This window comes from Xyrauchen texanus, chromosome 14 (assembly GCF_025860055.1).
Source record: "Xyrauchen texanus isolate HMW12.3.18 chromosome 14, RBS_HiC_50CHRs, whole genome shotgun sequence".
Classification (NCBI taxonomy): domain Eukaryota; kingdom Metazoa; phylum Chordata; class Actinopteri; order Cypriniformes; family Catostomidae; genus Xyrauchen; species Xyrauchen texanus.
In genome coordinates, this window is record NC_068289.1 from 41,648,009 (window position 1) to 41,661,963 (window position 13,955).

General features: G+C 35.0%; 1 protein-coding gene across 1 annotated transcript in view; it reads right to left on the bottom strand.

The window, feature by feature from the left end:
* Positions 1-13,955, bottom strand: part of grb14 (growth factor receptor-bound protein 14) — an 83,459-nt gene that overhangs the window by 47,081 nt on the left and 22,423 nt on the right. The window contains exons 2-3 of the mRNA XM_052142674.1: positions 13,539-13,762; positions 9,819-9,945 (exon numbers count right to left, since the gene is read on the bottom strand). Coding sequence (XP_051998634.1) covers positions 9,819-9,945; positions 13,539-13,735 — 324 coding nt within the window. The 5' untranslated portion in view covers positions 13,736-13,762. The remainder of the gene's footprint in view (positions 1-9,818; positions 9,946-13,538; positions 13,763-13,955) is intronic.

The following is a 13,955-nucleotide window of genomic DNA, read 5'->3' on the forward strand; positions in this document are numbered from 1 at the left end:
AGTAGGCCATAACATTTTAAACAAAGGTTATATGAACTTCCTCTTCAGTTACATGCTATAATGTGTAGAATAACCTATTATGTAAAATAACGCAACCTCTAAGTCATTTACTTTTATTTATAGATTTATAGTGAAAAAGGCCTTTAATATGAATCCGTTTCTCACCCAAAGCGATACCATTGGCTCAGAAGACGTGGATTAAACCACTGATTACCTTTATGCAGACTTTATGTGTTTTCCAGGGCTTCAAAGTTGTGGACTCCATTGACTTGCATTTTTTTTTGGAACTACAGAGCTGAGATAGTCTTCTAAAAATCGTCATTTGTGTTCTGCAGAAGAAAGAAAGTCAAACCCATCTGGGATGGCATGAGGGTGAGTAAATGATGAAATAATTTTCATTTTTAGGAATGAATCAGGCTACAATGAGATTTGAGAGATTATCAGTGAATAACACCTTCAATATTATTCTCATATGGCTTCAGAAAACTCATAATATAGTGCATGAGTCCTTGGGACAACTTTTAGGACACTTTTACGGTGCTTTCCTGTGCATTTAGGAGCTTGGCAGTATAAATCACCATCCACTTATGTTAAATAGAAAAGAGCAGCTCTTCCATGCTGTCTATCATCATAAAAAAAATGACATGACTGTGGTAATGTTTTTGCAGAATGACATCACGAGGTTCATGATGTGTCTCACATCATGGCAGTCACAAGATAAAATGAGGTGAATTTCCTCCCAAACAGAAGAGGTTTTTAAGGTTAATGCTCTATCGAGTTTTAAATCAACAATCCCTCCCTCACTAGCCTAAACCTTAAACCTAAACATCCCAATCACTATTTTGATGTCATAAGATAGCATCAAATCATTCTAGTCAAATCTAAATGATCTATGCTATCCACATTCATTTTATAGCTCTATATTCTTAATGTATGTCATCAAATGTCTCAGTTGTGTCTCCCAAGTCATTTTAGCAGAAATATCTGAGACAAAGCTGAGTCTCCTGAGCAATAAACTCAGTACTTAAGAAGTTCTCAATGAGGCATTGGTTCACAGAAAACCCATCATGCAGTGGAATATGCAACCTATAATTGTCTACACCACTCTCATGGAACATTCACTGTGGGGTATAAAAACAGTTTCACTGCATATGGATCTACTCATTTGTGAAAGCAGATCAGGGCCGGTCTCTGGGAGAGGTCGCTGGGGCTAAGGGCATGAAGAACAGCTAAGAGACCTCAGAGAGCCCTGAGACAGCACTTCCAGCTCTCTAGGCCTTTGTCATGTAAAAGTACCATGACACTGCAAGAGCAGGGGCTGAGAAGAGTGCTTTCTCACGACTGAAATAACTTTTAAAGACCACATAAAAAAAGGTTGTGCCAATTGCCAGGGCCTCTGGGCGTTTAAGACTCAGCTGGTCATATCAAAAGCACAGGAGAACTTTTCTACCAATGTACAAGTGAGATTACAGGGCTCTTCATTTAGTCTCTCTGCTGTCTAGGAGAAACAATTGAGGTATATTAAAGAGATCTAATTTGGGATTTTTTTCTTACCAATAGGCACAGAATTGAGCACAGAAACACTAGAGGTGGGAAAAATCAATATTTTCAACCTGGTCTCATAGAATGACGTCACTAAACCCAATTATGTTTTTTTGGTTTTTTTTTATTCAGACCATAAAAATCCTTATCGGTCAAAACTCCTGAAGAGAAATAATCCAGTATTGCATAGCAGTCTGTGTACAAGCGCACTATCAAATGAAGTGTACTTTAAAAGGCTAGTATACACGTAAAAAGTAAACATTGGGCTTAAGGAACCACATAATATCATTTAGCAAGCATGTCGCCATAGTCACTTAATCTTCATTAAATCAGACTGAATAAATCAACGTATAGCAGATCTTCATGATATTCTCACGGCAAGAATATCTACTTTTAGTTAAATATTTTACAATAATATATTTGGAGACAAGAGAGATTGAGCAACACTCTTATATTACGAATATTATCATATTGTGACCAAGATACAAATAAAACCATGTCCCTTCACTGTGAAGCATGCAGCACATGCAAACTATTTAATTATTTCATTAAATCACAGACTTTTATGGTTAAATAATTGCACTAGGGCATTTTGTGATTTTTTTATTTATTTTGATTAATTGTGTAGCCCTAATCCCAATATATATACAGTACATATTTTAAGAACTGTCAATTAAACAATGTATCACAATATCATATTGTGACCCAGATACGAATATAACTTAGTCGCTCCTTCAATTTAAAGCACACAATGCATTTTTTTTTTTTTTTTTTGCTATTTAATTAAATTGCAGCCTTTTGTGGTTTAATAATTGCACTAGGCCATATCATGATTTAGATTTTATCTTAATTAATTGTGCAGCCCCAATCGCAATATATGAAAGTTTTTAATAACTGTCAACCAAACATAAATAAATCAAAATATTATTATATCGTAAGCCAGAAACGAATATAACTGTGTCACCACTTCACTTTGAAGCATGCAGCACATGTAAACTATTTCGCTATTTAATTAAATTGCAGCCTTTTGTGGTTTAATAATCACAATACACCATATTGTGATTTTGATTTCATCTGGATTAATTGTGCAGCCCCAATCGCAATGTATCAAAGTTTTGAATAACTATCAATTAAATATAAAGAATCACAATATAATTTTATCGTGAAGCAGAAATTAATACAACTGTGACACAACTTCACTTTGAAGCATGCAGAGCATGCAAACTTTATATCTATTTATTTAAATTGCAGCCTTTTGCAGATTAATAATCACACTAGGCTTTATAATGATTTCAATTTTAACTCAATAAGTTATGCAGCTCTTATCACAATATATAAAAGTTTGGAATAACTATCAATGAAACAAAAAAATCACAATATTATTTTATCGTGACCCAGAAACGAATTTAACCATGCGGCCACTTCACTTTGAAGCATGCAGCACATGCAAACTATCTAGTTATTTATTAAATCACAGCCTTTTGTGGTTTAATACTATGCTAGACCATATCACGATTTGTATTTATTTAAATAAAATACAAATTTAAATAAAATAGCCCTAATTGCAATATATGAATGTTTATAATAACTATCAATTAAACATAAAGAACCACTCTATTATCATACTGTGACCCAGAATTCAACATAATTTCATAATTGCTAGGTTCCTGCTGATTCAAACCCCTAGTAGATAATATTGGATGGGCTGCATTGTGAAATGTAAAATAGTTAGAGAGCTGAATGACACTTCACTTCTCATAGGCCTTCATTTACTTTAAATGTTTCTAGAACTCAAAAACACTCAACACAGAAAAGAAGGAATTATTAGTGCTCTGGGGTGAAGAGGGCAGGCAGAACAATGATGCAATGCTTTTAGCTAACCAGCTGAGTCTCAGGGCAGTGATGGAGGCAGGGCAGGCCTATGATGTCATTGCTTTTTGCATGCTGACCGTGTGACTCAGCTGTGCTGTCAGACAAACAGCTGTGCACACTAACATTCTTCTTTTGTTCTGCTCGCAGGAACGTCTCAAAAGGCTGCTGAAAGACCTGCCAACCAAATCATCCATGGCTGCAGACCTGCATGAGAATTAACCCTTCGCTAAGCAGGGGACCTGTAGCTCAACATGGTGCTAGCAGCTCAAATGTTATGGACACACAAATTAAGTTAAAAAATAAAAGTACTAATTGAATGCATTAGTTACTTTATAAATGTTCAAATTAATGTAAATGGAATAGTTCATCCAAAACCGGAAATTATCTTATCATTTACGCAGCCTCATGTTTTTCTTTCTTCCGTGAAACACAAAAGGAGATGTCAGTCACCACTTACTTTCATTATAAGGAAAAAGATGCATTTTAAATAGTGACTGAAGCACCTATGTGTTCCATGGAAGATATAAAGTAATAAAGGTTTGGATCATTGACAGAGTTGATGACATAATGATGATGACAAATGATGGCAGAATGACAAATGATGCCAGAATTTTCAATTTTGGGTGAACTATCCCTTTAAGGGAGAGCTGAGCGAAGGGTCAATTGCAAAATAATTGCTTGAGAAGTCTAAGAAGAGATCAGGAGGTCACAGAGGTGTTGTTTCGCTTTCACAGCTGAAGCTTAAGTGTTCCCCTCCTCTAAATCATCCAAAACCAATACAAATCCTCCATAATCTCATCATTCAACTCAAACAATATTAGGCCAGACAGTGGAGAGTTTGCAATCAGCGGCTAGTGCAGCCTGAGGCATGTTTAAGAATCAATCAAGTAAGACCTGAATTGTATCTTGTGAGGACACCACACTACCTGCAAAGAGGGTATCAACACAATCAAGCTTTTTAGACAGTGAACAAGTGAACAGAACTCAACCTGATTAGCCGCAATAACTCTGAATCACACAATTACCTGCTGCAGAGCTCACAAAAAAAGTTGCAGAAACCAAAACTTGAACTGGAATCCTTATGTATACATATTCATCTGCGATCGCTAGTCTGTAATTTCAGCCTACAGAGCTAGTCTTTCTGACATGCAAAAATGGTAATTGGTACAGTGAGGTCTAGCTAGCGTTGGTGGATGACTAGCCGACCACCAATCAATAAGTCACCAATCAATTTATTTATTTATTATTATTTGTTTAGCATTAAAATGATAGTTAACCCTTTGTAAACCAAATGTAAAAAAAAAACAAAATCTGGAAATTCTGTTATCATTTACTCTTATTCTTTTGATGTTCCAAATGTCTGACTTTTTAATGCTAAAACATGCTAAAAAAACCTAGCAACGTTCTAAAACATGCTAGCAATAAATAATAGTATTCAAGAAACTAACTACATGCTAAAACATGTAAGCAATGCTTAGCTAAATGCTAAATCATTCTGGCAATGTCTAGAAACTTGCTAGAAACACATAGCTACAAGCTAAAACACGCTAAAAAGGCCTAGCCACATGCTAGCAATACTTAGCAATATGCTATGATGTGCTAGCAGCACCTAGCAACATACTAGCAATGCATAGCTACTTGACAACAATGCTTAGCGACAAGCTAGCAACGCCTAGAAACTTTCTAAAACATGCTAGCAACAACTAGCTACTTCCTAAAATGCTAGCAATGCCTAGCAACACCTAGCAACATTATCTATCACTCTTTATTATGCACGGATTTATTAAGGCACCGGCACACTGATGTTACACTCCATGCCAAACACAGCTTGTTTTGTATTTCTATGTTGCCAATAGACTATTGGGGTTACATCAGAAAGCTAATATTCACACCGAAAAATAATCACTCTGAAAAATAATAAATGTTATCAAGCTTTCAGGCAACATAGGTTAATAGAAAATTTTAACTACTAATAAAATACTATATACTGGATTAAGAATATCAAAGCTTGTAGCCTACAGGCTTGACCTGAATAGCGTTTCTGATTATTATGTAAAACTCTTAACGCATGTTAAGATTTGTAATATTATACAAATAATGTGGTGACTCACAGTACTAACTTCCACCCTAATGCATGTAAAGGAAAATTGCGATTCTTTTTCAAATATTTTATAATATATCATTTGATAAGTATTCTGCTCCCATAATGATTCTGTTCACCTTTTCTTTCATTTTTATTGCCAGGAGAATATAAAATAATATGGCTCAATGGTATACATATAAATGAATACATTCATATTTGATAATCCTTGTTAAAAATAGAAAATATGGGCTATCCTATTGGCTCATTAAAAGAAAGCACATGTTTTGAGTCTTAACAGTTTTTGGAAGTAACAATTGTTTGAATATGCGGTCTAATGATGCTTGCTCATAACGTCTGTACATATGTATAAAAATACTCACAAATGTTAACTCTTTCTAATGAAATGTGAGTTAATAAATGCAAGCAAATAACTCTCCAATGCACAGATGTCCTCGTGAATGCTAAATGCTGTAGTAAAGTCTTTATCATATGTCTCCATTGCAACGTTTACCCAGAAAATTAATTTTGTGGTGTTTGTTGTTCTTCTTCTTTCTCTTTTATTTTTCCTTTTTAAGGGTGGTTGGGAAAACAAGCTTAACATGCCCTTATTCAGCTCTGGCCTGTTGAAATGCTATGGTTCTATGAATCTATAGCACCCTTTAGTGGTTTAGGGCTGCTAATGAGCTGCTAATGTCTTGCTGCAGTGATCGCGGTGGTAGAAACCTATTCTGAATGGAATACACCATTTCATGACCCCTTTAAAAGGGATGAATTGGAATGCAACTTTTCGGAGAGTTCTTGCCGCATGCTGTTCTCTTCTCTCCGAGAAGATGCACCTCTAAATTCATCCTTTTTAAAGCATCGCCACTACAGCCATTAAAACAGAAGTTATGTAACAAATTTGCTGCCTTCAATATATTTCAAGACAATTTCTGTCTTCTTCAAATTGCCTGCTGTAAGCAATACAAAGAGTGTGCTAATATTGTTACATCTGCATTCTGTTCCCATCCAGCTGTTAAGCTGTTAGCATGTTATTAAACAAAATAACATGTCCTATGTGAACATCCCCAAAGAAACACGTCTGATTGTGTGTTGGAGGACCCCAAGAGTGATTTAAGGGCTTTTAAAAGCTTGAAATGGAATTATCAGTTGTCATTGATGAGTGATCGGTCACATGACAACCGATCCCGGACGTGATCAACAATGAGTAAAGATGTCAGCCTCCAGATTGCGTACTTTCGCGTGTGCTAGCCAAGCAGATGTCATTGGAATAACTGGAATGCTAATAGATAGCTCTCTCCAGGTTTTAGTGCTCATTGACCTCTTCAACATTTCGCATAGTCTGGGTCAGCTCACCGCTCTCCTATCGGAATCAAACTCCAAAAACTAGCACAGCAAAAATTATCCATGGCACTTCTTCCCCCCTCCCCCCCTTCCATTTCGCTCATATGCTCTGGCTGTAGAGGCCATAATTGCTAGCCTCAGATATAATATGAGAGGGCTCATTACTGCCTGCCTCAAATGAAATGAAGGCCCCCATAATGGAAAACTGCAAAGCCACATTATGATGGTACATTTCAATATGCTGTAATTTGTAGATTGTGCTGCAGGTCAGAGCTGTGCCGGAAAGTCATTCATAACATACATTTTGCATATTATAAGATCAGTGGGGGTCTACTGTAGCTTTTCACAAACCAGCAATGTAAGCAGATTGCTTTGGCCAAGTTCTGGAGCAAAAATAGTTTCTAGTAGAAAAGCGTCTACTGTAAATGCGTCTGATAACAAACTTATAAGACTACATCAGCATTAAATGGTTGCAAGGTTTCTAAGCTTTAATGATGCACAATGCATCAAAACCAACAACAACTTCACAATTATAGCTCAAAACTAAAAGCAGACATAACGAACAAACTCTTTATCAAGTAAAACTGTTAATGCAAAAACTATTTTTTATATTTATTTCCTATTTAAATTTTTTTGAAACCCCTAAACTTAATGATTAAACTCTTGCATCACACCATTTGTGAACATGAATGATACCTCAATTCGTGCGGCTTGTTGAGGAGAGGAGGCAATTTTTTTTTATCAAACATGTGATTTTTTTGCCACATCTAGACACCAAAATTTCATAGAAACTTGAGGGTGGGCTCTTTTTACTTGGGGGTGGGCTAGAATGTACAGTATCCATCTAGCAACCACCCAGACCACCCTAGCAACCACATAGAAATGCACTAAAAACCGTTCAGAAAACTTTAGCAACCACATAACAATGCCCTGGCAACCATCCACAACACCCCTAGTATCATGGTGGTGAGATTTGCATGCGCAAATACCACTTACATTTCCTTTAGAATATGTAAAAATCAAGGTAATCACTTTTTATTTAGCAAATATATGTTTTTGTAGCACTGGATTGGGAGATAAATTCAGAAATTCTCCTTAGATTTAGACACAATCATGATTTGGGGTGGGGGTCTTTGGGGTGTTTGCAAATTTAAATAATTAAAGAATCTTTAATTGAAAAACCCATATCGATTGACCATTAATCTAATATTTTAAGGCTACCAGTCCACTTTAATATTTATGGTGTTCATAGCCCGGCTGGATTCACAGAACATTCTTATTAACACAAATATTTTCAACTACTATTTCTTCTTATTTTTTTTTATTATTATTATTTTTAATTTTTTATTTACAGTTTTTATGGTCTTTTCTTCATTCATACTTTGTATTCTGCTATTTTATTTTAATAAAAAATAAATAAAATAATACCACAGTTATTGTCTCCAAAGTTTCTGGCTAGATACTGTATGAATTTAAACTGAAATATTAGTAAAATAGTGTAACTTTTTTCTTTGAGTACAGTTTCAAACAAATTATACAATCAATCAGTCAACCGATAAATCAACTAACTAGGGCAGGGTATTGATACAGATTTCCTGATTCGATTCAGATTCACAAGCTCTTGATTTGATACAAATTACGATTCAATTCGATTCGATATCGCTTCATATTTCTGTTACAATGTTTATTTTGCTTACATATTATTATAACTGATCTTTCAGCTAATGCTCTTAATTATGAAGAAACCTTCTAGGCACAATTTGAAAATATGAATTTTCGTAATTATATTTTATCATTCGTTTTTCATCAAATAGGTCACATTTTAGCTTTTGAAAATGTTCAAATTCATTCTATTCCATCAATTAATGTCTTGAAATTGCATATATTATGTTGCATATATTTTTTGTTAAATTTGTATTATTTACTTGCATAATTTGTACAATTTACAATTATTTACATTGATATATAGAACATGTGCTAAATCGGTTCCGTCTCTTTAAGACTACCGGCATCAGCCAGTGAGCGAATATAATAATAAGAGGACGTGCATGGTTTCTGTAGCACTTTCATGTGTGATAAGAATGGAATGTTTATTTTTTGCTGTTATTGTAAAAAATGGAAAATGGAAAAGAGACATTATTCAATGACATATGGATCTGTGGATCTTGTCTTTGGACACAGAACGAGTTAAACCAAAGTTTTACTCACAACATGCAGTGAAATGACCTCACTGGTGAGTTAAATCTGAACATTTACTAGCCAGTGGCTAATCAAAGACATTTTTAGCTGTGTAGACCGAGATTTAGTCGCAAATGCGAGTGATTTACTTGCATTATAGAGGGTTGCTCCATAAAGAGAAAGATCGATCTTGGGATTTAAGAATCGATATCGAGATCGTTCAAATGAAGATCAAGATGCATCAGAAAATTTATATTGTTACCCAGTTCTACCCTTACAGAAATCTAGAGTTCTGGTAAACTTGCCACACATTTGCCACTCATTATTTTCACATGCAATTGAGGTTGTGATTTGTTGAAAATGTTTGCACAAAATTGACAATTTGCCTGCAAGTTTGCAATAAACTCTTGTTTTTTGTAATCGTACACCTATCCATTTAATTACTCTCATTAAAAACATAAACCAATAAAATACAAACATTCAGAAAGTTTTCCTGACATACTGCTTATAAGTATACTTTAAGAAAGTGTTTATGTAAATAATAAAATATGTACGGTTTCACCCAACATTCGATGTGAATGTAATGCCTATTAGAGCACTGCAGCATTAGCTTAGCAACATGCTAACACCAAACTCTATTGAAATCAATTGTGAAATGAGTCTCCTGTGCACTTAATATGAGTTGCTACCTATAAAGAATGTTTCAAATTGCTCACTTATGAGGTTTAATTTCAGTTAGGAAGGTGGTTCCCTAAGTAGGCAAAAAATCTGAACAGTAAATCATGGAGAAGTGTCTCACCTGAGTTGTAATGTTTTTGGTCCAGGGTAACAGACACTCAGACACTAAAGAGAAAGGGGATTGCAGCAGCTCTGAGAAGGGGTTTGGGACGGGTCTCACATGGGTTTCCTTCTCCTCTCTACTTTGCCTGAAGAGAGAAAGAAAAACAAGTGAAAAGAGACGTAAATAGGAACAATGGAGACTGTGGCACAACTACCATTGCAAATGACATCATCGAGTTAGTGTTCCTACACTCTCAATCAACTTACACATTGGTAAATATTTGAATTTTGACTTATTTTGTACTTCAATAATTAATGACTTATAGTCAGTTGTTGTATATTGTACCGTAATTTTTTTATTCAATTGCATAATTTGCAATGCTTCATGGGATGATTTATGTTTTTGCTTGTGATGTGACAAGTTGGCAATGCTGTGATTCACATCGGAGCTTGTTGGTTTGGCTCATGTCTAAGAACTCTTTTATATATTATTTTATAAATGCCTTAAAATTATTTGAATTAATAAAAAAATATATTGAAAAAGTACTTTCAGAAAAAAAGATTGCTGAAAAAGTTGTCGGACATTGTTGTGCGCTATTGTGCTCCGTCATCTGAATGTGGCTGTTACTCAAGGTTATGTGCTCTGATTCTGAATGCATGCATTTTATTTTATTTAAAAAAATATATATATATATATTTTTACATTTGACGTGATGCCAGCAGACAGTACTTGAACCAAATGTTTTCAAGAAAGTTGGCAAAAAAGTCCAAATTCATGGTTAAGATTCAGTAGGCAGCTAAAAGCAGCAGACAGCACTGAAACTAAAATCTGATGAGTAAGACAGCTGGCTGGAGAGAGGCAGAGGTTGATGTCATACTGATGTCTCCCTGGCAACACGCTGTCTTCAGCCAGAGATGACTTCATCGGCCGTACCTGAAAGATCCCTGGAGGGCCGGTGTAAAGTGATGAGCTGCGGTCTGATGCTGCGTGATCATGCAACTATTTATAATCCGTTTAGAGACTTCTGTTAATGGATATAGCTCACAAAACAATCAATAACATGTCCTGGTCATATTTCACCTAAAAAATCCAAATAAATAAATAAAATCAATAATAATATTGATTAAAAAGGAAGGAACCTTATTTTAAAGACCATTCAAATGTATGCATCGTGACATTATTTTAATGATAATAAAGCAAATTTTCATCACCTAAATTCTCATTACAATAATGCAAAAAAAAACTTTACAATATAATGTCAAAAATAATATAATTTCAAATTTTTTCCTTTGATTTTAGGCTGAAATCTGAAATGGACATGTTATTGTGAAATTCAGGTAGAGAGAATTTGGGAAAAAGTGTTTGATTGCCATGGAAATAATGTCACAAAATAAATAAATAATAATAAAAAAACTTCACATTCCTAAAAATCAGCCTCAGTTTCTTTATGCATAATATAATATATTGTTTCTATTTTTTCACAATTATATATATATACATGAACTATATAATGTAATATAATATAATATTACAATATAATATAATATACAGCTATGCAAATAATTGAGACAACCACATAATCAGTTTCTCTGGATTTACTATTTTATAGGTATTCCATTTATTTGCAGAAAATAACAAGTAATAAAGTTTTTAGACTTCGAATAATACAAAGAAAACAAGTTAATTTTAATTTTTAAACAAACAAGTTTATTTTACTCAAACACATACATATAAATAGTAAATCCAGAAAAAACGATAATTTTGCAGTGGTCTCTTCAATTTTTCCAGAGCTGTATATGGGCTGCTTATATTATATTATATTATGTTATATTATATTATATGTTATATTATATTATATTATATTATATATATATTATATTATATTATATTATATTATATTATATTATATTATATTATATTATATTATATTATATTATTATATTATATTATATTATATTATATTATGTTATATTATATTATATTATATTATATTATATTATATTATAGGTAACACTTTACAATAAGTTTCCATTTGTTAACATTAGTTAACAACATTATATAACATGAACTAACAATGAAGAATACTTTGACAGCACTTATTAATTTTGGTGAATTTTAACTTCAACATATACTATTATATATATATTTTAATTATTATTAAAAGTTGTACACGTTAACATTAGTTAATGCATTATGAACTAGCATGAACTGAGAAGGAACAATTACATTTGTATAAATTAACATTAAATAAGTATAATTAATGCTGTAAATATATATTGTTAAATGTTCGTTCATGATACCGAAAGCATTAACTAATGTTAACAAATGGAACCTTGTTGTAAAGTGTTACCATATTAAATCATTTTAAATCATTCATCCTGATAAACCTTCAGTCCAATTAAAATAGTGTTAATGAATATAACAGTACATGTGTAAACAGTAACTTCAGTGCCTGCATGCACATTTTACTGTGTGTACAATATTTGTGTGTGGCTCCATCTCAGCTGGCATGCTCAGCTTAGAGACGCAATGGATACTTGAGAAAAGTGAAAAAAAATGGGAGAGAGAGAGAGACATAGAGATGAGAGAGAGAGAGAGAGAGAGAGAGAGAGAGAGAGAGAGAGAGAGAGAGAGAGCATGCGCACTGATGATATGCATAAGCCACAGCGAGAGTCAGCAAATTACCATCATTCAAAGGCAACAAAACATGAGATGTGACAGACTGAAATAACAGTTTTGTAGACAATTTTGGTAGTGTTGGGTCGCCACTTGTTGTCTAATGCTTTATGCTAGTGCGTGGCATTAGCAGAACATTATTGCTTAATAAAACACAAGATGCACAAAAAGAGAAAGATGAATGGCAAAAGTGCTAGCATCTCCCGCATCTAAATTGCTTGTCCAGGACACTACTTCAGCAGGCATACGGTGAAAACGTTTGTAATGTGTCAGCATGTTCTTGTATTTAAAGTTTAAGTAATTAACTTTAAGCAGTGTGAAATGTGATTGCACATGTAGACCTGCAAACACAGCGTGGTGTGTTTCATTTTGTTGTTTGTGTGTCTGGATATGAGGGGGCTCAGCAGCCATGACAGTTGTTCGTTGGTTACAGTACAAACAAACAGCTTATTCCTTTAAGACCAAGTCCTGTTTGTAGGACATATTCAAGCTAAACTTAAATGACCCCCAAGCTAGCAGATGACATATAAAGTGCTAGCAAAGAGGACCCTGATTCGAAATTACTCCCTTAAGCTGTGTCATTTTGTCCCGCTCGGCCCTAGCATCGCTGACGGACCCACTCATCGAAAGCTGGAAAGTAACAGGTGTTTGATTCTATTCCAGTTTTGAAGTCTCCAAGGACAACGGTGCATTCTGCCCTCCTCTGTATACAGGTACAAAGTCTACAGACATTTTTCAGGCAGACGGTTTAGGGAGCACAAGGGCAGCTTTATTCCTCAGAAGGTAGAGACAACACACTGCATGTGTGCGGGATTGGATGCATTAATGATTAACCGGTGAGAAAGGAGGTACAGTATCGACATAGATAGATATGCTGTGGAGAACCTAGTGTCCTGGATAGCCTGGGTTGCTTATTATACAGAGTGTTCTCATGCACGCAGTTTAGTTTCCTTGCATTCCGACAGACATTTTCATGTGTGACAATTTTGTAAACGAAAGTTGCAATAAAGAAAATACAACTGGTGGAACAAGTCGTGATGGGGCGCAATAAAAGTGTCTTACCTATTCCCCTTGAAGAGCGTAGAGACAGCAGGAGTTGTCTGATTGTATGGAGCATTAGGTGGCTGCAAGGGGGAGCGTAGTGGGATGAAGGCCGACTCGAGGTTCCCGCTGTCTCTCACTCCCCGAAATACGGCCGCATTCTCCCCGAGGCTGCCAGAGGTGTGTGGCTCGTCCAGGGAATCATTCATAGCACTCATGGAGCAAGGTTACATCCACCAGCTCATCTGGGGCACAGGATAGGACAGAAACCATCAGGACAGGCCCGAAAGAGTGCTCGTATGTGTGTAGTGAACGCAGCGCAGCAGTCCTCTTCTCTCAGCGTGCTCCTGCTGCCACAAAAACACACACGCACATGCAGCAACGCATGCACACACACTCAGACTGTGCTGCCCCTGCATGGCAGGCTGTCCTAGCTTG